The 25,723-nt window shown below is 34.4% G+C and overlaps 1 protein-coding gene across 6 annotated transcripts in view; it reads left to right on the top strand.

The window, feature by feature from the left end:
* Window positions 1-24,866, top strand: part of LOC127847340 (uncharacterized) — a 56,874-nt gene extending 32,008 nt beyond the window's left edge. Inside the window, exons 1-5 of one of the 6 annotated variants that reach the window (XM_052379173.1) lie at window positions 4,383-4,672; window positions 11,259-11,340; window positions 17,209-17,291; window positions 19,919-20,028; window positions 20,972-24,866. In XM_052379173.1, coding sequence (XP_052235133.1) covers window positions 21,699-23,075 — 1,377 coding nt within the window. In that variant the 5' untranslated portion in view covers window positions 4,383-4,672; window positions 11,259-11,340; window positions 17,209-17,291; window positions 19,919-20,028; window positions 20,972-21,698 and the 3' untranslated portion in view covers window positions 23,076-24,866. Of the gene's footprint in view, window positions 1-4,338; window positions 4,673-11,258; window positions 11,341-14,193; window positions 14,855-17,208; window positions 17,292-19,918; window positions 20,029-20,971 lie in introns of those variants that run through there. The other 5 variants (XM_052379172.1, XR_008033936.1, XM_052379174.1 and 2 more) reach the window with 5 other exon arrangements.
* The last annotated feature ends 857 nt before the right edge of the window (window positions 24,867-25,723 follow it).

Here is a 25,723-nt window from a genome sequence, read left to right as displayed (position 1 = left end):
GAGTGAGCTATATATATGATGGTCGCATATGGAATAAGACCCATTTTCGCATGACGAGGGTCATTACAAATCTAATTGCGAATTTTATATGGCACATTTAAGCACAATGCTATTCGATACAAAATTGAATTCAAAATAGCAAACTTGTAAATAAGGGAAGCCTATCCAGGCATTTAGAAACGATTGCCAGACCTGCTGACCGAATACGTCAAACATTGTGGTTGGATAATTAAACGATTTTCCTATTATCATGACACTATACTATGTCGGTAATATTTGTTTGCTCATCTTGAAAGCAAAACTGTGTTTATCGATAGTAAATTATATCGCGTAATTGTAACTGGACCACAATTTGTGTCGTTTAAACATAGAGAGAGTAATCCGGAATTCCTTACACTGAACAGTGCTACATCCATTGCGCTGAGATACGTGTAGTACTAACAAAGAGTATGTAATTAATGTACACATATGAAAGCCAGCGTTTCGCTGTGTTAGCTCATTAGTTTTCGCTTCCATAAAGCCCGGGTTGCAATACCTGGGAAGGCAATTTGTGTATTCACCGTTTTGTTTTGCTGTTGTTATTAGTAAAACAAACATAGATTTGTTAGTAGACACATGTAATGACTTAAATACACACACGACAATCTTTGAATAAGTCCTTGTACATTAGATCAACTGATAATACATGTATAACGAACACGTTGAATTGATTCTCCTTAAAAATTCAATACATCATTCGTGTACAATAATAGCTCAGAGTATGAGTGTTTTTTAAAAATAAGCTGAGCCTCTCTCTCGGAAAACTGGGCTAAATGCATGTGCGTTTAGTGTCGTCATAGAATAGATTGTGCAGTCTGCACGTGCTTAGCAGAGATGACACTTTCCGCTTTTATGGTATTTTCCGTTTAAAATAGTTCCCTTCTTCGTGAAAATCCAGAATATGTTTAAGGTGTCGTCCCTAATTAGCCTGTGAGAACGGCTCAGTCTAATCCTAGAAGACACTTTATACACATACAATTAGTGCGGTTTAAGTATGAATACACGTGTTTATGTATATCAAAGTTCGCCGTGGTGTAATGGATAAGTTGTCCGCCTAGCGATCCGGAGGTCACGGGTTCGATCCCCACTAGGGGAGCGTTCTCTAGATCTTACCCCAAAGACACCAAGTACTAAATACAAGCCCAGGAAACGGACTCGATAGCGTTTCTATAAGCCTGAGGCTTTCGATGCAATCGAGCTAAAATAAATAGCTTTAAACTAAAATAAATAGGTTTAAAGTATCAATGTATGATTGTTAGTGTAAGGTGAAAACTAGTTTAAAGATCCTCCTTGCAGTAACGATCAGTGCTAACATTTTTTTGCCTGATAAGGATTTAGTGTATTTGTATCAGAGCAAAAACGAAATATTTTCGCAGCCTGGTGTATTATGGAGTTGTTGATAAAATACATTTTGAAAAGTAATGATTATATTAGTTAATGATTATATTTAAACCTTCGCTAAACCGTGTGCCATGATATATTATGATACAACTGCTGTAACCGTGGGCATTTCCGGACGTGTCCTTTGTATGTTGTTATTGAGTGCTTTCCTTTAATGGGTGTTTTTCCCTTTTTAATCTTTGGACTGTGCATCTTAAAATTTTATATGACCAAATCAACGTACATTTATATTAATTTCATTAAAATCGAACATTTCAAGGTTTGATGTATGTATATTGAATTGAAAGTAAAGTGGATCAATTTTCCTTGTTAAGTATACATGTTTACAAGGAACGAATTGAGGGCAAGATGTAGTTGATATTTTGTTTGTTTTATGTAATCCTACCTCAACAAATTTCATTATGTTGGTCATTTTAACGAACTAGTGAGAAATGTTAAGTGGTTATCACATTGGAATGTATATTTCATGAATTGTTGTTTAATTTGACTTGCGAATGCTATACGGTGAATAATACTATTCACTATAATATTTAATAACAAACTATAGGCGAATTGTGAGAATAAACTTCCTTCAAACTGGTTTACAACCCCACCGCTCTGAATTGACCGTTACAAAGCGATAACCCCAGATACTTAGCGTGTGTATTATTATTTGATTTTGAAACGGCTGACTGTCGTTTATTGAGCAGATTATTAAATGTGTTTATTTTAAGAGGAGCAGATAACGGCCAAGGTATCAATAAAGTTGAAGTATCACAAGGTAGGCGCATGTTGATCTCGGTTATCCATCAACTTCAAGCGTAGCTATCTTCTCTATCCTTAAATATATATAATGTTCGCTTGAAATTGACCGATTTCATAATGCTCAGTTTGAAGTAAAAACGAACACTTCGTTGATAATTAAAATAACCTAAAACATTTTTAATATAATAACGTTGATTATGTAATAGCATTTTTAAATTAAATAAAGGGTATTTCAATTTATGCTTGTGGATATCAAATATGATGTTTAAATATTTACCAATAATAATATCATAAATATTGTGTATGGCATGCACACTGTTATTAACACACTTTCACTGACGTCATTTAATACAAAAAAACGGTTGCTCTATATGATTGAATGTTTATCATTGTTATTACTCAGTTTTTCCTGTTATAATGCCAATACAATTGCTACGTTTATGTTATATTGCTGTCCTTAAGGACACATATGTCCGCTTTTCCGTTCAAAACTCTTATCTCGACCAATAACATGCTGTTGCAAAGAACATTAAAATTATTATTGTATGTTTGTAAATATCCTTGAATTAAACCAGATATGGCATTAGTCGACAAATTATGTTTTCCAAAGTTTAATATACTTCAATTAATGCAGTACCGTTAAAATTTCGGATTTCAATGTTTACGCGCAATGCGAAATAAGACAACATAATATAATTTAAACAAGCAAACTGAACTGTTTTCCAAAATATCATAATGTACGCAGTAAGCGTATACGATATCTAGTTCATGTGTAGTAAGTGAATCGTCCTTAAACAAAGTCCACTTAAATACATGACTATCGGTTTCAGTTGCATATATACAGCCGTCACATGATTACAATGGAATGTTCTGAATATAATCATACATCCAGATAATCAGTGTTATCAGCACGTTTCGGTTTGACATTTATTTTAGTTTAATTGTATCGTGCCTCAAAAAGTGTAATTATGTTGGTCTCTATTTTATCTAACCATTTTACGAGGTAACTAAATAGGAATAAAAAAAACACAAATCTTTTTTGTTAGACTTGCGTCTAAGAAAACACATATATTTAAAACTGTAACACCATTCATCAGATAGAACAGTGTGCGTACGACATAAGCCCCTTTTTGCATACATCTATTTAAACATTGAGGTAAGATTTATTGGGTCTCAGTCTATTCTTTAAACTTAAGTCTTAAAATAAGTTGGTGATTACGGGCCCTGATAATGCAGCTGAATGTTCACTTCATACTTAGGTGACAAAGCAGATATTTTATTGTTAGTGAGCTATTTTTCAATTTTATTTTATATGTATAGCCGAATGTGTAATTTAGTCTGACATTGAGTTAGTGGTATGCCCTTGTTGACATTTGTTTCAATATGATATAGAAAATACATTTTATATATTGAACATACATTTTTGATTGCTACCTTTCTTACAACGTCTTATTGTGACCATGTAAGCATTGCATTCACTTGGCCGAATGTTTGAATGTTGGTCCACGCAGAACACTTCTAACAAGAAAAAATGCTGGTATACACACCTCTCTGATATATGTATCAGACATTACTTCACCAATCGAGGAATTTAATAACACATTTCAAACAGGTGAATGCCCGTTATCGAACAGACCATTTATGAAAAATGTATTTATAAAGAAGCAGATAACGGCCAGGGTCTAAATGAAGTAAACGTATCACAAGGCCGGTGCATGATGCTATCAGTTAGCTATCACATATATGCGTAGCTAGCTACTTTGTCATTAGTATGTACAATGTGTAATTGCAATTATGTAAAGTTAGATTTACATTAAAAATCGATGTATCTAACATGTGAACAATTAATAACATGAAATAAAGTAACGCGCATGTCATCTTTGGACAATAAATCGTAATTCTATTTTCCTTGACAGATTTTGTTTGCCAAGTTTAAATACTGCTGAAACCAAAAACTGAAACAATTCGTTGATGATGTAAATACATTATTAAATGAAGGAAATATAAATGTGGAAATATTTTAATTACATGCTGAGCAATATCATAAACCAATATATAGGGTATATGGCGTGCAATCTATTTGTAAACAAATGAAGCTGACGTTATTCTAAACAGTAAACGCTTTGTCAAAATAATAGAATGTTGATCTTTTTTATAAAAAAAAAAACTTGTGTCTTTTTCAGTTAGTATACCAATAAGTATGCAGAAAACAATAGCTACGCTTATGTTATATTGCAGTCCTTAAAGATAAAACCGTTCTCTTTCCGGCACATAAATCGCATCTCGACTAATACATTGCTGTTGCAAATATCACCCGGAAATACATTTTGATAAACCTTGTCGTTGTTTTTTCAAATCTTCAACCCATAATCGGCAAGTCGTCTTATCAAATCGCGGTACACAATCAGTAGCATGTGTCGACGAGTAAATCATTGGGATCATGTGACACTATAAGCAAGACATGTGTAGAGTCGATTAATGGATTAAGGTAAGATAATATTTATATTTACGGTGGGAGTGATTGACGTCAATGAGCTTGAAAACAAGTTTAAACAAAATAAAAATGTTATTCGCGTGTGTGGCAGGCTTCGTTAAGTCAACAGAGTGTTGAATGAGGGTCGTCAAGAATCAAACAGTACAACAAATGTATTGGCATGTCAACACACAAACTGAACTTCTATTGGAAGAACCACTTTAAAGATAATAGAGAAAAAAAGTACACACTTATTAGCAATTCCAATTATGTCGTTTAACATTCACAGGTATTCTTAGTCTTAATGTCATGAAATAAATCAAAATTATGTCGGTATTTTAGTTATTGAACATGAAAAAGTTTTCAAACTAATTATTAAATTATGTATTTATTGTGTGGTATTTGTTTTTTATGATTGTGTTTTGTCAAGTTCGTTTGTTGGTGCTACACTGTCTGATAATTTATTGCTAGATATTAATGCCTTTGTGTTATAAAACGCCTTCATTTCTGTTAGTTCTTACGAATTTTTTATGTTTAATTTGATATTTTTATAAATTATTATAAATTAAGAGGTGTTCTAAGTTGTGTTATATATATGCGTGACCAATTTGCGACAACAGGTCACCGTGTCGTAATGAATATAATATCCGCCTAGTGACGGTGTAGCCACCTGTTTGATCCCCGTTCTTCTCAATATTTTGTGTAGAAACACCAATCAGTGAAAATAACTCAATAAGCATCAGGATTTCGATGTAATCGGGCTAAAATAAATAGGCTTAAACTTTAACAGGTAATGGTATTCGTCGATAAGTTAATGGTTTCCGAGGTTACAACAAATTTTAATAGAAGGAATGTTTCATTTAAGGTTGAAATAAGTGATGCATTGTGTGTATTTTTAAAAGCAATTCCAACCAATACTAAGGATTGTTATTGAGTAATTTTTAAGTCTGAATGTACGATGTATTCTTCATTAAACCGACTTTTGAAATACTTTAAATAATGCTTATATTACAAATAGAACCAGTCTTTTTAAACATCGATTGGGAACTTCAGCCGTTGACAACATAATGGAATATCGATTAACGTTGAAAACACAGTATTCCTTTCAAGATGAGTAAACAAAAACTACCGTAATATTATAGTGTGAAGATAAGACGGAAATGGTTTCAATGCCGTATTACAAACGTTTGCTGAACTCGGTGAGTCGGTATGGAAATCGTTCTTGAAATACTAAAATTATGTCGAAAATTATTGTGCTTACATGTTTCATTTATAATAAATAAATGATTAGTTTAGACCCGCGACATGCAAATATAGGTCGTTTGCCATATTCGGTCAGCGTAGCTATAGCCCAGCATGCATCTCGCTATCTGGTAAGCAGATACCTTATGCTAACCCGAAACCTTGCTTGATTTATAGCGGACAGCGCGCAGCTCCTGACCATACTGTGCAATTGCTGAGACTAAGCTAGAGCTACGCTAGCCGATGTGTCATAAAATCCATTTTCGCATGACGAGGCTTTTAAAGAGTGATTTGAATTTGTCGAAAGAAAAGTGCGTGTTAATCGAATATTAAAATACTATATATTTTGATAATGAAATAATATACTCATAACAAGCACTGTGAGGACACATATGATGCAATCGTCCGTAATATATTTTTTATTTACGAACAAATACGTGTGTTTTAATATACGTGCACTTAATAACACACACTTCATGCGGCGAATATGCGACTATATGTTACACAAATCTACAATAATATAAACCGTGTTTATTTAAATATTTGTAACCGTTTTTTGTATTTCTTTACATCAAAGTCAGGATATTATATGTTATCGTTTGCGATGGCCAATGGCGATTAAATCTTTCAACTGGCGATTAAAATTGAAAATGCAAAAGGAAAGGGCGATTGTCAGACAATCAATCTATAAATTTATCCCCTACTTTAAAAGATTACTCTGTAACTACGTCTACGCGTAATCGCAAAACACTCCCCATGACGCACGTATCGAATGTTCAACCCTAATAACAAAGTCATGTGTGCTGACACAGATGCGTCACGAGACATGCTCGGGTAACTGGCTATTCGCCAAACTGTGGTGTTTACCATCCGATAAGAAACGAGAATGCTTATGAGGGCGGGGCTAACTGCCTACTATTATTTTGATTGACGTCGATCAATTAAGTAAGCGTTTACGAATGATAGATTAACAGGCAATTACAGTTTAACCAAGTATGTAATATAAAACGGTAATTAATACAGTTCACTAAAGACACTAACCCTAATCCTAACCCATTATCATCACACTTTTCCCTTTTTAATGATAGTTACTTATGAAATGTTAAAGGCAAAGGGTGAGCAATTGAATCCTAATGGCGAGTAAGTTGTGAAAACAATACCTTTAAAAAAATCGCGATAGCAATTAAATTCCAGTATATTACATCATATCTCACGTAATACAAAATGACCTAATCCGATTGGTTTAGCGCGATCAGGTTCCCATTGAATTGTTTCCACACACCCCGAGTAATTTCCATACAACCCGAGTAAATGAGTCGTCGGTTGAGGTTACAGTATACTAAATAACCGTTTCATGTAGGGCTGTACTCTCTAAAAAAATCATAGTTGACAGGAAGGCATGATTTACACTTTTGACTATTATTTGGGTGTTATCTTTCGGAGATAATGGTAGGGCATGAATAGGTGTTCACTACTGAATCCCTGAAATATGATAAACTTGTAGACTATAGTAAACCATTGCACTGAAAAAGGTTACATTCCACCAAGAAACGAACGGAAAAAAGATGCAAAAACAGTCGATTTTGATTAGTGTCCTTTCTTGGACTGGGCATGACATTTTTTTTATTGCATAAATCGATTCCGCGTAGAATGGCCTTTAGGAAAAGGTTTGGTTATGGGGTCTGTTTGTGGAAACTTTTGCATTAATTTTCGCTTAAAGCTGTCGTTTTAACATCGAATCATATAGGGAAACTATATCGTATATTATGACATTGAGATATACTCGTTACACAGTTAGTAACTGGAGGTGTATGGGATATACACCCTCAGTACTTTCATAACATTCGCGCTATCCTATACACCATCAGATACTAACAGTTTAACTAATAATATTCATATATAAAATCTTCATCATCATCATCATCATCATCACCACCACCACCACCACACCCTACCACCACCACCACCACATCCCACCACTACCACCATCACTACCACCACCACCATCACTTCCAACACCAACAACAACATCATCATCATCAACATCATCATCATCATCATCATCATCATCATCAGCAGCAGCAGCAGCAGCAGCATACTCATCATCATCATCAACAACATCATCATCATCATCATCATCATCATCATCATCATCATCATCATCATCATCATTTTCATCATCATCATCATCATCATCATCATCATCATCATCATCATCATCATCATCATCATCATCATCATCATCATCATCATCATCATCATCATCATCATCATCATCATCATCATCATCACCATCATCATCATCATCATCATCATCATCATCATCATCATCAATCATCATCATCATCATCATCATTATCATCATCATCATCATCATCATCATCATCATCATCATCATCATCATCATCATCAACATCATCATCATCATCATCATCATCATCATCATCATCATCATTATCATCATCATCATCATCATCACCATCATCATCATCATCATCATCATCATCGTCATCAACATCAGCAACATCATCGTCACCACCATCACCACCATCATCATTAGCATCATCATCATAATCATCATCATCATCATGTTCATCATCATCATCATCATCATCATCATCAACATTATCATTATTTTCATCGTCGTCGTCATCATCTTCGTGGTTATCATCGACGTCGTCGTTGTCTTCGTTGTTGTCGATGCCATAATCATCATCATCATCATCCTCCTCATCATCATCATAATCATCATCATCCTCACCATCCTCATCGTCTTCGTCGTCGTGATCATCCTCATCGTCGTCGTGGTCTTTGCCATAATCTTCATCTTCGTCATCATCATCATAATCGTCAACATAATCCAGTTATAATCATCATCACCTAACGAATCACTGAAAATCTAGTTTTATATTTCCACCTAATGACTTTCTTCATCGTAGGATTTGATAAAACTGTAATTTGCAAGTAAGAAATAAATGTACACCTTTAATTTAAGCAGAATATTTATTTTTAAAATATATAACCAAGTTCATTTGTGTCATTTAAATTTCACTTCAGATATGAATATTGGAAACAGGCGCGCGACATTTAGAATTGATCGTTCACTAATTGGGGGCTGTGATACATAAAATGTTATATTAAGATATTGCACTAATATTAATGTGATATAATGTACACATGAAAATAAAGATAAGTTAGTTCTTTGTTTGTAAACGTATTTGACGATTTTATTTTTTACACGGGAAGGTAAAGCACAAACGATACATTTAACAACATCATCCCTTTGAAACAGTTGGTGTAAGCGTATAGAATGGCTTGGACAAACACAGACACGACTTTTTCACAGAATAAATCACCCTTTCAAGTTTAACTTTCCTTCGGAAAATACAACTTCACAGAAACTGCACATCACTAATAAAACCACACGCGTTTCGCATTTTAATAATTTGGATACACCATAGATTTGAAGTATGTTTGTTCATTATGCTTTAAATATGCAATGTACACATATTTTAGCTGCATGTATCGATAAGTAAATGGTCTCTTAACCTAATAAGAGGGTATGTTATCGATCAACAACTCATATTTTCAATTAAAACTTAGCAGCGCCTTATTGCCGCGGTTTTTCCAAATTAAGAGCATTAGTAGTATTCGAATTAACGTTGCATCTTAGATGTTCATGAAAATTAACTTTGTTGAGTGAAATTCGTAACAAGTAATCAAAAGAACCATATTTATTGCAAACATGTCACACGTGGAAATTGTGTATGTAGGTTATTGTTTTTGCTTGAGCAGTTGTTTTAGTTGAAAATAAATAATATACATATTAACACTTTACCGTTCAACAATATTAATTACTTAAATAACGCTGTTTTATACCTGCGTAATTAATATTGTTGAAATGAAATTTGAAACTGTCGATATGGAGAAAAGTTGCATTCGTCTATGAAATATTTAGGTTTATACGGCTGAACACGTTAAGCCCATCGGCTGTTGCTCGGACCGATGTCGGGTGGATTATTTATCTGGCCGATGTAGGTCAGTTATCTGTTTAATGAGATGTTCGCATCGACTAAATACATAAATACTAAACCAATAGAAAAAAACACATAATATATGTCCAGGTATTTATTTGTATTACATAAATGAAGATAATAATTTTATTCATTATAAAAAACCTTATGATTCAAACAGTTTTGTTTTGAAAAACAGGCATTTATAAGGACAATATTAAAAGTTATTTTCTTACATTATTCTATTTTCATCACAATCAAATTTGTCTTTACCATAGTAGTGTATCCATTATTTATCACGCACTTTTTCGACACCACATTGGGTAGAATAGCCAGTATTGAGACAAAATAAGATTAAATACAAAATCATTAACATAAAATCAATAATTTCAATTGAAGAATGATGCATGTGTGTATAAAAAAGTTTGACGCATTATTTTAAACTATGCAAGGCAGTCTTGCTTGCATTTGAACAATCTTAAGTTGTATCAGTTCCAAATATAACATTTCCAACGAAATTACGGATAAAGTGTCCAACTATAACATTAACATCCACAACACAGCGAATTACGTTTAACTCATGTACATAATTAGTATTACAATACACTTTACATCTTAATTGTAATGTCGCCTATCTATTCGGAACTGCAGACGGTCTTAAAGGGCATGGCTTACTCTGCCATTAGCCAATCACTACGAGTTAATTATTTGGCTTTATACATTTATATTGGGCTTTAAATTTGCGATAGAAAACAAGTTCTCTGTATGTATCAGTAAATATCAGATCATTATGACATTCAACGATTTTGTGACTCCACTTAAATCTAGATAGAAAAAGCGCATAAAGTTATAAGACAAATCACATTAGGTTGTGAAAGAATTGTTTTTTTAGTTTAAGCGTTGATATTTGCTGTAATTACCAATGGTTTCTGGTGCAGATAATTGTTTAATGATCACTTCTTCCTTCTCAGTGGAAAGTCAACCGTTGATAATTGCCATAATAAACCATTCTGATCGGTCAGTTATTGTTAAAACAACAATTAAAATGTACCTAAGAATAGATTTTCTAGTTATTGATACAGTAGAACAATACAACAATATTTTGTTTGTAGCATATTGTTCTTAAATTATTTTTATTTATAGGACTGTTCATTTTAGCACAGTCTGAATGTAATTCGTACAATACAAGTTTACCTCTAAAGATAGATATTTAACTTGGATAAATTTAACTATTTAAGTGACAAACGTGTGTATAAATGTATATATAAATGTGTCATAGGAATTGCATATGCTATAAAACAGTTTCTAGTATTATTGTGGCTTATTCTGATATTTATTCTTATAAGGAGTCACAAGAGCGTGATTTGTGTTCACTTCATCAAAGCGGTCGAACACCAGATTGTATCAGGACTTGAAACAAACATTCAGGTATGTCAATGGTTTGTATAAGATGGCCCTAGAACGAAGTGTTCATAGTATGTATTATGATCACCCTGTTCCCGGCGTCCGTCGGTGTTTGGCGTGAACATTTAGCTCGTTATCGCTCTATATGTCACTTTTTTTCTCTTATCTTGACGAAACATGGTCAGAATGTGTTTTTCTTGATAATATATATAGATTGAGTTTTAATCTGCGCTGTTCGTATTTGAAAACAAGGTCACCAGTTAACTCTTATAAACACCCTACGATCACTTTAGAGGCCACATTTATGTCTCAATCTTGCTGCAACTTATTAAGAGTGTACATGTTGATAAAAATAAGATCAAGCTGGAATCTGGTTGGCATGTGTCCGAAAAGGCAACCATTTTACCATTTAATTTTCCAAAAATTAGGCGAGCGCTTCAAGGCCATCATGACCCCCGTGTGTATAGTGCATATTAAATACAACAAAATCGGCCAAACATCGTTTGAGCAGTCGGTCTCGCAGGCGGGCGGCCTTTCTTGCGGGCGAACAGACATACAGACGGACACAGAAACAGACAAAAAGACAAGACGCACGGATAGACTGACTTTCAAACCGACTGGTAGGTGTATGGACGGATGGGCCGATAAAAGTAATATGTCAACCGATTGTTTTTGTATTATGTCTTATTTATTTATATGTACGCCTTTATTGATGCATTAATGTGTATATGTTTAGAATGTATACATTATTTACATATGATAAAAGTATATGACTTTTAAATATTTAATCTCAAATACTAGGGGTACACTTGGGTTTATATATTACATTCACTGCATTTTGAGAAACAACCTTACACATTTACCACTTCCCACAACTTTTTATGCAATTAAAACAGCTTACAAAAAGTAACTAAATGTATACAATAGCATTACATAACAACCAGATCTACGCCTACAATATCGACATCTCTTTAAATTAAAAAAGTGTGTCATTAATAAGTGTTTATCTATTTTTACATAAGTCCTTTAGTATTTCATGAATTATTATATATTTATTGACTAAACACATTTCTGTATGCATATGCTTAGCGATACCTTTACCTTTGTTTTTGACTATCAGTCACTGCGCATGAATGATTGCGAGCAATCAACTGGTCTATGGATGTCTTTGTTTTTGTTTACCAGAGCGGAACATTCTCATTATGATTTTTTTGTGCTTATCTACTGTCCGTAGATCGTCAATATTTTCTTAAAGCCACTCTAGAGGAACAATTAATTTCCAAACTTTCATAAAAAATGGCCAGATCGAAGTTCAAAAATGGGTTTCGTAGGATAACAAACTAGGTAACTTGTTTAACTGAGAGAAAAACCTGGTGAGCACTCTGCAAGTCACTTTTTTGTTGCAGAATCATCACGAAACATTTCAGAACATTTGTCTCAATTATATTTCGGCTGAGTTCGAAAACGGTCCTGGTCCGTTTAAAAACAATATTGCTAGGGGGCAGAGTAATTTTAATTATAAGGCTATAGTGAAACCTCCGGATTCTTGAAGAAACATTGCCAGAACATTTAATTTTGTCCAAAATGTCTCGGGTGAGTTCGAAACTGGATAAAGGGGATCAACATCTACGTCACTGGGTCAAATAATAAAAGCTTGTTACGTATCTAGACACAATTTATATTGACCAATCTTCTTTGAACATGCTATAGACTATTATTAAAATGATATAGGGGGATCAAAACTAGAAAAGTCGTGTGAAAAATTATACAGGCATGTATTGCTCGATCTTTAAGTAACTTGCTCAGTATATTTATTCCAATGAAATATTGGCTGAGTTCAGATCTACGGCACATGGTATCAAATCTAAGTCACGGGTTTCAATTAAATGAAACGCTAGCGAATAGTATAGAGGCAAATATTTGGTCCAATCGTCATGAAATATGAGTATAATATCTTTGTTGCAAATGATCTTATGGCCAAGTATAACAAAATTACAAAATTGCAAAAAAAAGTTCAGTCCCTCAGTTCGACCGAGGACGTTTGACCCTCTCGTTTACTAGTTGAAATAATATGCCTAAAATTGTAAAATGTGAGAACTGGTGTAGCGTTCAAATTCGTTTCTCCAAAGAAGCTCGATATTTAATAAACATATAAACTATCATAGCTAAAAAGAAAATCTGAAGTGAGCATCCACTATTTGCAGTGATTATTTATTCTTTTAGTACAAAGCAATTTATTATTTTATATGTAAAAAGGACTATGACAAGAACAATGTGGATTCCTATTGCAGTATAAATGACATATTTGTAGATTAAAGCACTTTTACTAAACCAAGTCAGTTAAACGTAAGAAAATAACCCTAGTGACAATTTAACTAATTACTTAGGGGCTATACAAAACATGAGCGAAGTAACCGCTTTAACAAACTGCGCTTTCATGTTTGGTAATCCTGACAAACGTATGTACATATAGACTCTATGGAATACTCACAATAACGACGTTACAATGTAGACACAAAAAACAAAACAAACAGGCCGCATACTATACATTAAATGCAACAAGTTCGTGTTATATCCGTTTAAACGCCATAATAAATTTGCCAAAATTTCATTTTTCAAAGAAATTGATCATTTCGGGCCTCTTTTCAAGACCAATTTCATGAATATATGTGTCCGTAATGCACACGCGAAAATGGATATTTACCGTATTACGAATCATGGTTAGCTATGACGTTAAAAAAAATATATTACTCATAACGATTGCGCTTCTTGCATGACTGCAGTCGGTGTCTTATTTAAACTTTTTCAATCAGCGTTAAATTATGTAATATCGCAATACCAATATTCTTAATTATTTATACGTTCTGGTTGCACAAGTTCAAAGAAGTCCAGGACGCTTTAAGCAAGATGTCCACCACACCAAGGGAATATGCCTGCCTCGCCTCGAGTATTAGAGACGATAAATAAGATTTTGTTCTGTAACACGAATCGTCGCCATTATCATAATTTGATATTTCAGCATGGCTTAGTATATGGAAAATTATGAACGGGCAATAACTTGTACAATACCAATTTAAGATTTAAGTGATATGACATCACGAAATTACTTCTCGCGAAATACTTAAAATTCATAAAATGAGTAATTTGTTGAATGAAAACTGTTAACGTATGGAAAGCTGTTTTGGTAATTTGAGTAAAGGAACAAACTAGGATGATATTGAATTTAAAGGATAACGTCCGTCCTAGCTCTGTCGTATGTTTTTGTCTAAGTATAAAAGTCATATAGAATGGTTACGATTTTCTTAAGTCACTGAAACGTAGATGGAAAACATGGATAATGTTCGTTTTTCTTTTTATTGTTTGATACCCACGACATCCTTCTTAGAGGAACATCAAACGTTTGGTAATTGCCAACATAAATCACGAGTAACTGTCAGTTGTTTATAAGATATTAAAATATACCTAAGATTTCAGTTATAAACAAAGTTGTGTATACAAAAACTACGGAATACCGTTAGTGCCATCGTTGTCACACATTAAAATCCAGACGGCGAGAATGCAAGAATGCGATAGTACGATGGCGACAATTCGACAATACGATTACGACATTGCGACAATACGATGGCGACAATACAATAGTACGATGGCGAGAATGCGAGAACTCGATAGTATGATGACGAAAATGCGAACATGCGATGACGACAGTGCGACAATACGATGACGACAGTGCGATAGTACGATGGCGAAAATGCGACAATGCGATATTACGATGGCGACAATTCGAGAACGCGATAGTACGATATGACTATCGCATTGTCGCCATCGTACTATCGCACTGTCGCCATCGTATTTTCGCACTGTCGCTATGTCGTCATCGTACTGTCGCGCTCTTCTATTCTCGCCATTGTACTATCGCATTGTCGCCATCGTATTGTCGCACTGTCGACATCGTAATGTTGCATTGTTGCCATCGTACTATCGCGTTCTCGCATTCTCGCACACTGGATTTTAATGAGTAACCACAATGGCCCTTACGGTATTTCGTACCAAACGTTCTAATACTTTATCGATGTGTACTTATTTATGGTTAAACATGTTTTTTTAGCATACTAGTTTTGCTCAGAAATCGGTGCTTTATTTTAATTCATAATTCTTGTATCAATAGTTTTCGGTATACTAATGTTATTCAACATGGTGCAGGTTTTCGATTAGGTGGGCACTATTTGTGTCAGAAGAGCGTACTCTCAGTTCACTGTAACGAAGTGGTCCAAAATTAAGTGATATAAAAAACTTGGAACAAAAATCATTCAGGTATATCTTTACAGTTGTTTTAATTAAAATCGTGTTTACTGAGAGTTAATACTTGTCCTAACAAGTACAGATGTGATAAAGGGGACTCACTGACATAGATAGGCTTGCAGACGGACAAACGGACTAATAGTCGGGTGGTAAGAGCAACTTACCAAACGACCGACAAACGTGCATTTCGCACCAAACAAACTTGACTGACATAACATAAAGAAAATAGACAAACAGCGGGCGGCAGGGTGTTAGCGCGGGCGAGTGGGTGGGCGGGTGTTTCGAAGGGTATCATTCGTGGGGATTGGTTGTGTCTTGACTTGCGGGACGGGCAAACAGTTACAGTGGGGTTAGGGATTTTGTTCCGCAAATACGGGGTTGCTTAGGGATGAATATTTTTGGGGAATAATCTCTAACAATCCGTTTTTTTAAAGGTTTAATCCCTAACAATCCCTTGTAGGAATGTTTTGGGTTGAAAACGGATTATTTGGGATTGTTTGGGATGCTAGCACTCTGCGCATGCATGCGGCTTAAAAGGCGGAGTTTAGAATGTGAGCTTTTGCTATGACTGCGCATGCGTAGGGCTGAAAAGGCGGAAATATTATTGCGAGCTGTTACTCGCGATAATAACTCCGGCTCTTCAACCCTACGCATGCGCAGTACTTAAATGTATTAAGGTTACAATATACTAAATACTCGTTTCATGTAGGGTTCTCTCTAAAAAATATCATAGTTGACTCGAAGGCATGTTTACATCTTAAACTATTGTTCGGGTTTTATCTTTCGGAGATAATGGTAGGGCATAAATAGGTGTTCACGACCGAATCCCTGAAATATGATAAACTTGGAGACTTTAGTAAAGCCTTGCACTGAAAAAGGTTACATTCCACTAAGAAACGACCGAAAAAAAGTTGCAAAAACAGTCGATTTTGATTAGCGTCAAGTTCTTTTTTGGTTTGAACATGACATATCTTTTTTATTGCAAAATTCGATTCCGCTTAGAATGGCCTTTAAGAAAAGGTATGATTATGGGGGTCTCTATGTGCAAAATGTTGAATTTATTTTCGCTCAAAGTTGTCGCTTTTACATTGAATTATATAGGAAAACTATTTAGTATATTGTGACCTTAAAGCGACGATCTATAAATAAACAAAGATTGGAAATATCCATTCGGACCAATAGAAAGTATCCGGAATGCGCGCAACGAAAACGAAAAGTTTCGATATTTGAAGCAGCGTTGATAAATTTAACGTGATTTTTAAATAAAACATAATAGATTTTAGGCCGAGTTAGCTTTTTTACAAGTACACCTTTCAATTGCCTTAAACTTAATTATTTCTTTCTGGAACTAATGATTTAAGAATGAATATAAGAGTGATCTCAAAACTTTTTTGCAACTTTTTTTTCGGCCGTTTCTTAGTGGAAGGTAACCTTTTCCAGTGCAATGATTGACTTTAGTCTTCAAGTTTATCATATTTAAGGGAGTCAATAGTGAACACCTATTCATGCCCTTCCATTATCTCCGAAAGATATACCCGAACAATAGTTTAAAGTGTAAAACATGCCTTCATGTCAACTATGATATTTTTTTAGAGAGTACAGCCCTACATGAAGCGATCATTTGGTAATCTGAAAGCTCGAACGGATTGTCACGATACATAAATTCGAACGAATAAGTAAGTCATGCTATGAATTACATCTGAATGTTATAAATCATGATTATTAAGCCATGTTTTATATATTGCAAAATTGTAATTTGTTATATGTGTAGTTATATTTGCATGTATTCGACCGTGTTTAAGTTTTAATAGTAAAATTTATTCATTGTGTTGCACTCGAACATCTTAAAAGTGCGATAAAACCTGAAACATTTCAACAATAAATAATAAGTTCAAATAAATTTTAATGAAAATACCAGTTAGGAAGGGGTGTTGAGGCAGTTATGGTGATTTATAATAAAAGACATTTCTTTTAATTTTTCCATCTTTCCCACATACATACAATTTGCGAAAAATGAAACGACAACACAGGGTCACCGGCTTTGTTTTGATTTTATTTGCAATAATCTAATATACTTCTTTTGCATTTAAATGGTAAATAACGTATCATGTCAATAATTAGTTATCATGCCAATACTATGTTACTCTAAAAGTTGAAGGTAGCACCATTTCGGGTATGTGTAAGCTTAAGTAGACCAATTTTTACGAAATGAAAACAAACCTAATCACCATTTTGAATTACATTATACGAATCTCATGAATTCGAAGTTTGATAAATTATAGACGACCGATAAAACCTATAAAATAGATAACTAGCTTGTTAGCAATCTTCTAGTGTTGGTTTCTGAATGTGATCTCATCCTATAACAAGACTAAAATCAAAAACTCACCGCAATATTTTTAGAATGAAAATTACACCTTTACCATAACCGACAACATATTATGGAATAATAACAGCTTTATAAAAGTAATCAAACGTAAACAATTGTCAACAAATAACAACTAGGTGTATAATTACAATCCCGATATAACTGCACATCTTAAATAATGTGTCCTTTCTAAGTGGGGATCTATTTTGCCTATTTCGTTTAGTTTTTCAGGAATTCTTATCTATTTATTTACTAAACACATTTATATATGCTTATGTTTGGGGTCATCTTAGTATTTAAAATAATATGCCTAAAATTGTAAAATTTGGAAACTGGTTTAGCGTTCAAATTCGTTTCCATAAAAAGCTCAAATAAATACACATATTATGAATCATAGGAAAAAAGAAAAACGCAAGTGAGCATATACCGATTCCAGTGATTAATTATTGTTTTAGAACAAATCGATTTCTCATTAAAGGTTAAAGAGGCTATGACATAAACATTTTGGATTCCTATTGCAGTATAAATGATATATTTTGTAGATTAAAGCGCTGTAATAAACCTTGTTTAGTTAATAACACAAACATTGACAGAAACAAGTCAATTAAAAGTAACAAAATAAACCAAGTAACAATTTAACTCGTTTCTAAGGGGCTATACAAAACATGATTGAAGAAACTGCTTTAACAAAATGCGCTTTCATGTTTGGTAATTGATTCTGACTAACGTATGTATATATAGACTCTATGGAATACTCACAATAACGACGTTAAAATGTAGACACAAAGAAGCAAAACAAACAGGCCCGAACTATACATTGAATGCAACAAGTTCGTGTTATATTCGTTTAAACGCCATAATTTTTTTCCAAAATATTATTATTTAAAAAAAAATTCCTTTGGGGCCTCTTTTCAAGACAAAATCCATGAATATATGTGCCCGTAATGCTCACGCGAAGAAATTAATTTACCGTTTTACGAATCATGGTTAACTATGACGTCAACAAATATATTACTCTGAACGATTGCGCTTCTTATATGACTGCGGTCTGTGCCTTATTTAAAGACTTCCAAACAGCGTTAGATTATTTAAGATCGCAATACCAATATTCTTAATTATTTAAACCTTCTGGTTGCACAAGTTCTAAGAAGTACAGGACGCTTCCAGCAAGACTTCCACCACACCAAGGGAATATGCCTGCTTCAACTCTAGTATTTGAGATGATAAATGCGGGTTTGTTCTGTTACATGAATCGTCGCCGTTATCATAATGTGGTATTTCAGCATGGCTTATTATATGACAAATTATGAGCGGGGCCATTACTTTTACAATACCAATATAAGATTTAAGTGATATGACATCACGAAATTACTTCTAGCGAAATACTTAAAATTCATAAATTGGGTAATTTGTTGAATGGAAACTTTTAACATATGGAAAGCTGTTTCGGTAATTTAAGTAAAGAAACAAAATAGGATGATATGGAATATAAAGGACAACGTCAGTCCCAGCTCTGTCGTATGTTTTTGTCTAAATTTGTCTAAATATAAGGTCATATAGAATTGTGACGATTTTCTTACGTCACTGAAACGTAGATTGAAAACAAGGATAATGTTGTTTTTCTTTTTAATGTTTAATACCCACGACATCCTTCTCAGAGGAACATCAAACGGTTGATAATTGCCAACATAAATCACGAATAACTGTCAATTTTTGTGTGAGATATTTAAATATACCTAAGATTTCCGTTTGAAACAAAGTTGTGTAAACACAAGCGAAACGCTTGAATACTTTATCGTTGTGTTTTTATTTATTGTTTAACATATGGTGTTTATGCATACTAGTTTCGCTCAGAAATGGATGCTATACTTAAATATATATTCTTATTGTATTTTAATAGTTTTCAGTATATTAATTTTATCTAACCTGTTGCAGGCTTCGATTAGGTGGGCTCTTTTTTGTGTCAGACGAGCGTACTTTGAGATTACTCCATCGAAGCGGTCCAACATAAACGATATCAAAAACTTCAAACAAAAATCATGCAGGTATATCTTTACATTTGTTTTTATTAAAATCGTGTGTACTGTTATTTAATACTTGTCATAATAAGTACAGATGTGACGAAGGGACCAACTGACACACTGATAAAGATAGGCTTGCAGACGGACAAACGAACTAATAGTCGGGCGGTAAGAGGAACTGACCAAACGACCAACAAACGTGCATTTTGCACCAAAAAAACTTGACTGACATTTCATACAGAAAATGGACAAGCAGCGGGCGGCAGGCATGGTTAGAGCGGGCGAGTGGGTGGGCGAGTGTATCGAAGGGTATCATTCGTGCGGGCCGGTTGTGTCTTGAATTGCGGGGCGAGCAAACAGTTAGACAGACGAACATTTCGACAGACGGACGAATTAGTCACAAAGGCTGACTGAGAGACTGGCTGACTGAGAGACTGGCAATCGGATTAACTGCCAACGGCTGGTTCGGGGAGGGGGGCGACTCACAAACAGACAAGATAGGCAATAAAATAACCATAATTATACATGTTTAGTTTAAAATTACAAAACTCATATCCTGACAAAAAAAGTTTTTAAAAAAAGAGAAAATCACGATTTAAAATAATACTTTAACCGATAGAATGTGTATCATTTCTGATGAAATTTATATCTCCGCCTCCTCACTTATGGATTTATCAGGTCACGTGTACATCGTCATCCAATTTACATATTAAAATATAATACTTTATAATAGATTATACCAATTATGTATAATACACTTGTTGTCATGTATGTAACATACTGCACGTTTGATATCAACTATCAAATAAGACCTATTTTTAAAGAATAATCCACAAACATATATAACCGATTAATTTAAATTTAAGGAATTGACATAAACAGAGTATATTAGTCACATACCTAAATAAAATAAATATGTATCAATGATCAAAACTGATCAAACGTGAACTTATAAATGTATTTTTAGATTCCAGAGCACTTCACAGAATTATCTATCCGGATGTCTGAAGCACTTGATGACAGTGGAGCTGATAAGGAAACTGTATTGGAGCGGAGGAGAACGTACTTGCTGAGGGAGCTAATTGAGCAGATAAAATATCAACTAGAAGGACAAAACGTTGAATGTTTTCATTTCGGAAGCCAGTCGGAAGCGACCACAACTCCCGGTCTCCAGTCGGATATTGATTTTCTAGGAAGTTACCACCAATTTAATATAATGACCATCTGGGAAGACTGGAAGGCTTCGATGGATAACTTACTGATGCTCCGCGACGACACCATTCCACCACAACAGTACTTGCTACAAGTCATCGAAAAAAAAACACCGGAACCGGTGACCAGTCTGATCAATGACGAGTTCGTAGCAAAAGATACTGGGCAAGTACTGTTAAGTGCTGAAAAATGCAAACAGCGCATCGAGTATGAGCATAAGGTAAAAACTTGTGGAGATGTAACCAAAAATGGGCCTTCTGTGAGTTTTTTTACCTAACTGGGATTTTGTACACGCATGTCATGTGCTCAAACCTCTTCCTGAAATACAACACTGGATAGACAGATGTAGAGGTAGACCATGGCCGCCTGTTCATTTACTTGAGGCTGCACGGGTAGCGCCGTGTTTCCTGGTACCAGCCGGTCATCCAGACAGTGACTACAAGCGCGAAGAATGGCGACTGTCTCCAAACCTGATAGAACGGATGTTGATGTTTAGCTTTAATATGACACAAATAAAATGTTACATTTTGTTTAAACTAATAAAAAAATCATTATTCGCTAAAATTGTAGGAGAATCTATTACAAGCTTTCATTGTAAAACTATAATGTTTTACACCATAGAAAGAACACCACCTTCTCTATGGTGCGAACACAACCTTATGTTTCTTCTTTTGCTCTGTTTACACGTATTAAAGCGATGGCTGCGATTGGGAAGGCTCCCGCATTATATCATAGAAGGAGTGAACTTGTTCGATGGGAAACTCTCAAAGTCGCTTCAGAAACGCCTTCTAGTGTATATAGACTCATTGATACGGGACAACTTGCAAGATGTATTTTATATTGGTATAGATAATATAGGATATCGGTTACAAGCGTGTAGTATGCGGCATATTGTACAGGCTGGAGAACTAAGAGGTGTTTGCTTACGTAACAGCATCAAATTACTGCTGAAGTTTGAGTGTTGGAAAAGGTTGTCAAAGTTACAATTACAACATCATCAACGCATTTCTCATACAACCTTCGAGCAAGATTTAAAATATGTTATATACAAATTTTATGAAAACTCAACGAATGTCATACTGAAATCTGCTGCTATCGAATGGATTAAACACCTTTATGCGTTACACATTTCTATGCAAGGATCTTCTTATTTGCGACTACGAAACGTTCTTGACAGCGAAAATATAAGGCGTGTTAAATATTCCTTAAATTCGGATGTAGCTTCTAGTCGCTTAAAGTTTGCTTCTATGTTGTACTGTGGTGGTCATCTTCGAGCGGCAGTTCGAGTGTTGAAGGATGTAGAGGGGAGGTATCACAGCAATGTCAAGACTGTGTGTGGATGTAGAATAATACAGGGAGACAGGGATCTGAAGGTGTTTGCTAATATGCTATCAGGCAACACTGATAACGAATTCAGTAAATATTTGACATTCTGTGTCAAGTTATTAAGGCAAGAATCGTACTGCACTCCTTTCATATTGCTGTTTGAAATGAATCGCAATATCAGTGAAGAGGAAGTTGCACAGAGAAGTCTCGTTGGGAAACAGTGGATGGACATTGCTGAGGTTGATGCTCGTCCATTCCTACACTATCTTCAGTACCTCACCTATGGGGGACTCGGTGAACGTGGCAATCAGCTATATGCGTTGAGATTCTTAAATTCTTACATCTGTGATGCAAGAAATAGGATACACATGTATCACTTTGAGACTTCACTGAACTTGTTGGGACACTGCTATGAAATGGAAGGAAACTATGAAAGTGCGTTATATTACTACGAGAAATCGTTGCTTCGGTTCAGCACAAACAATGCCGCTAATTGGCACGTCCGGCGTGTTCTGCGTATTATAAGTGGTTAAAAATACTATCTAGAAAGTTGTTTAACAATTTGCTTATGATGGCAGTAAACATAATGACGTTTTTGATTGAATATAAAAAATTAATAGTTTATTGTAATTTTTATATGTAAACCCAGTATGAATAGAATTCAAATTATTTCAAAGTATCATAATGACAATGTATTTTAGATCAAGTCATAACGCAACTTCAGTAATTTTAAGGATAATGATACCTTAAATTGTCCACAACTATTGTGAAAGGATTTATTTTTAATTAATTGTATTATGCGCGGCATATGTATGAATTTCAGTTTATATGTCAGTGTTTAAACTACATTTAACACTGGTATTTATAGATGAGATCAGATGTCGTTGTTCCTGTTCGTTACAATTTTTGCTCAATAGATTTTCTGAAAGCTCTTTTCATACGACTCTAATTCTTATTTATACTAACAACAATAGGGACACTTAGGTATAATTGTTTTCTGAAAAATAATCTATGTTACATATCTATGTTACCAAGATATGTATAGATACATTACAGCTTAACATATAAAGTTTAAGGTCATTTGTTGACATTATATATGACAATTGAACAGAGAAATTACACGGACATATTTACTCAGATCCACTGATTATGAATATTGCTGAATCATGCTTGTGTTTGCCACTTCAAAAATTGAGCATCGATCTTAGAAAATTTGGTCTAGTACATGTGCGTGAAGTGTTGAAGAGATGACACTTCGTTTTCGTGGTATTTATCGTTAAAAGCAAGCCCCCTTTTCGTGAATCCAGAGTTATTTGAACGTGTCGTTCCTGATTACCTTGTGCAAAGTGCACATGCTTATCTTGGACGGCACTTAATGCGCACGCATGAAGCCCCTGTTATAAAGAGCTCAATTGAATAAAGCATTCATGTATAAACACAACCGAGAGGTTCAGTGTTTAAAAAAATTATATGTAAGACTTAACTGTAAGTTAAATGAAATAGTTTCTGCGTGAGACTGTTTTAAGTTAAACATATGTATTTGCATGTAACAAGTTAACGTGACTGACAACGGCGATTTTTTTTAAATATACGTCTAAAACACTTGCGCCTTTGTAAAGCACAATTTGTACAATATAAACAACATTAATATATCAGTAATTGAACACTTTCTTTGAACACATGTTAAAAACGGAATAATTCAAAACTCGAATAAAAACTATAATGCAGACCATTACCAACTAGTGTGTGTGAGCTTGTTAAAACATATTAGCTGCGCTCTCGGAAAACTGGGCTAATTGCAAGTGCGTAATGTAAATGGAACATCAAATCGCTATACTTTCAGGTAGAAAATTGATGTCACACTTATTTATAGCAAACTGGCAAATGTCAGTAGCATTTTCTGACTTGCAGGAAAGATTTTCAAACTTACTGCGTACGTTACACATGTGTGGCTAGTTAATTAAAACGATTTCCTTTCTATCATGGACACTATACGATTTCGGTAGTTTGGCGCACAAAACAAGACCAATGTCACTTACCGATAAGTTTTAATTAATTTCTTTCCCAATAATTCGTGTTATTTGATATCAAAACGTTGTTATCAATATAAGTCGTTTATAGAATGTACATTCCGTCTTTCCCTGACGATTTATTAGCCAAGCTCTGACCCTAAAAGACTTGGGAATGTTATTTACCGGTAATCATTATTGTAACTTTATACATTTCTTTGATATGTATTTTAACATTTCATATTTTGTTTATAAACTGTTTCTTCCTCTTTTGACTTAATGATTGAATTTTATGTATAAAATTACATTTCTAATCGTTCCGTCTTAGTTTGAAATGACAAGCTTATCCTTGCTTCTATTATCAATATTGTAACCAACCTCCTCGCATACATTTGACTGGAACCAGCATACCTGGACCCAACCCATGCCTTCATAAACAACCACTTTATGATAGCTTAACCACGTGGTACAATAATTTTACCGTTTTATCTTATTTTTTTCATTAAGATGATATTTTGGTATTATGAACTTAAACGTATGCACTATTTTTAAAATATAAAGGAAAATGATACTTTTCATAATATAAACATTGAACAAAAACAATTCTTCCAAATCTGGTAGGTTTGTCTTGTGGTGGCAGTGCATGTATGCGAGAGCATGACATGACAGCTATGCATTTAAACGTCAAACGTTTGAAGTAATTTATATTAAATAAGAATTGCCAATCGTCGAACGCATGACAAATGATAACGTTTCATATACAAATTATTGGAATAAACATCATACACACGACTATTGCACACGTGTTAAAATCATATTCAAATGTTATAAAAGGAACTACATAGGGCCTGGAAATGATTTGCTTAATAATTTTTTACCGAGGTTTAGGGCACAGAATATAGGAAAACGAGGCTTGATGCATATGCGTTAAGTGACGTTCCAGTTTAGCATGTGCAGTCTGCACAGTCAAATCAGGGACGAAAACTTCCAGTTTTTTGGATTTCTTTCGTTTAAAGGAGGTCTCTTCCAAACGAAAATCCAGTGTACGCTGAAAGCGTTGTCCCTGATTAGCATGGCGGACTGCACAGTTTATTTTAGCCGACACTCTGCATGAAGCCCGATTTTCCAAGAACTGGGCTAAATTAATGGTTATTAACCCATTTATGCCTAGT

Source organism: Dreissena polymorpha, chromosome 10, assembly GCF_020536995.1.
Source record: "Dreissena polymorpha isolate Duluth1 chromosome 10, UMN_Dpol_1.0, whole genome shotgun sequence".
Classification (NCBI taxonomy): Eukaryota; Metazoa; Mollusca; class Bivalvia; order Myida; family Dreissenidae; genus Dreissena; species Dreissena polymorpha.
The sequence above is the reverse complement of the archived record's forward strand: the minus strand, read 5'-3'. Positions and strand labels throughout refer to the sequence as shown.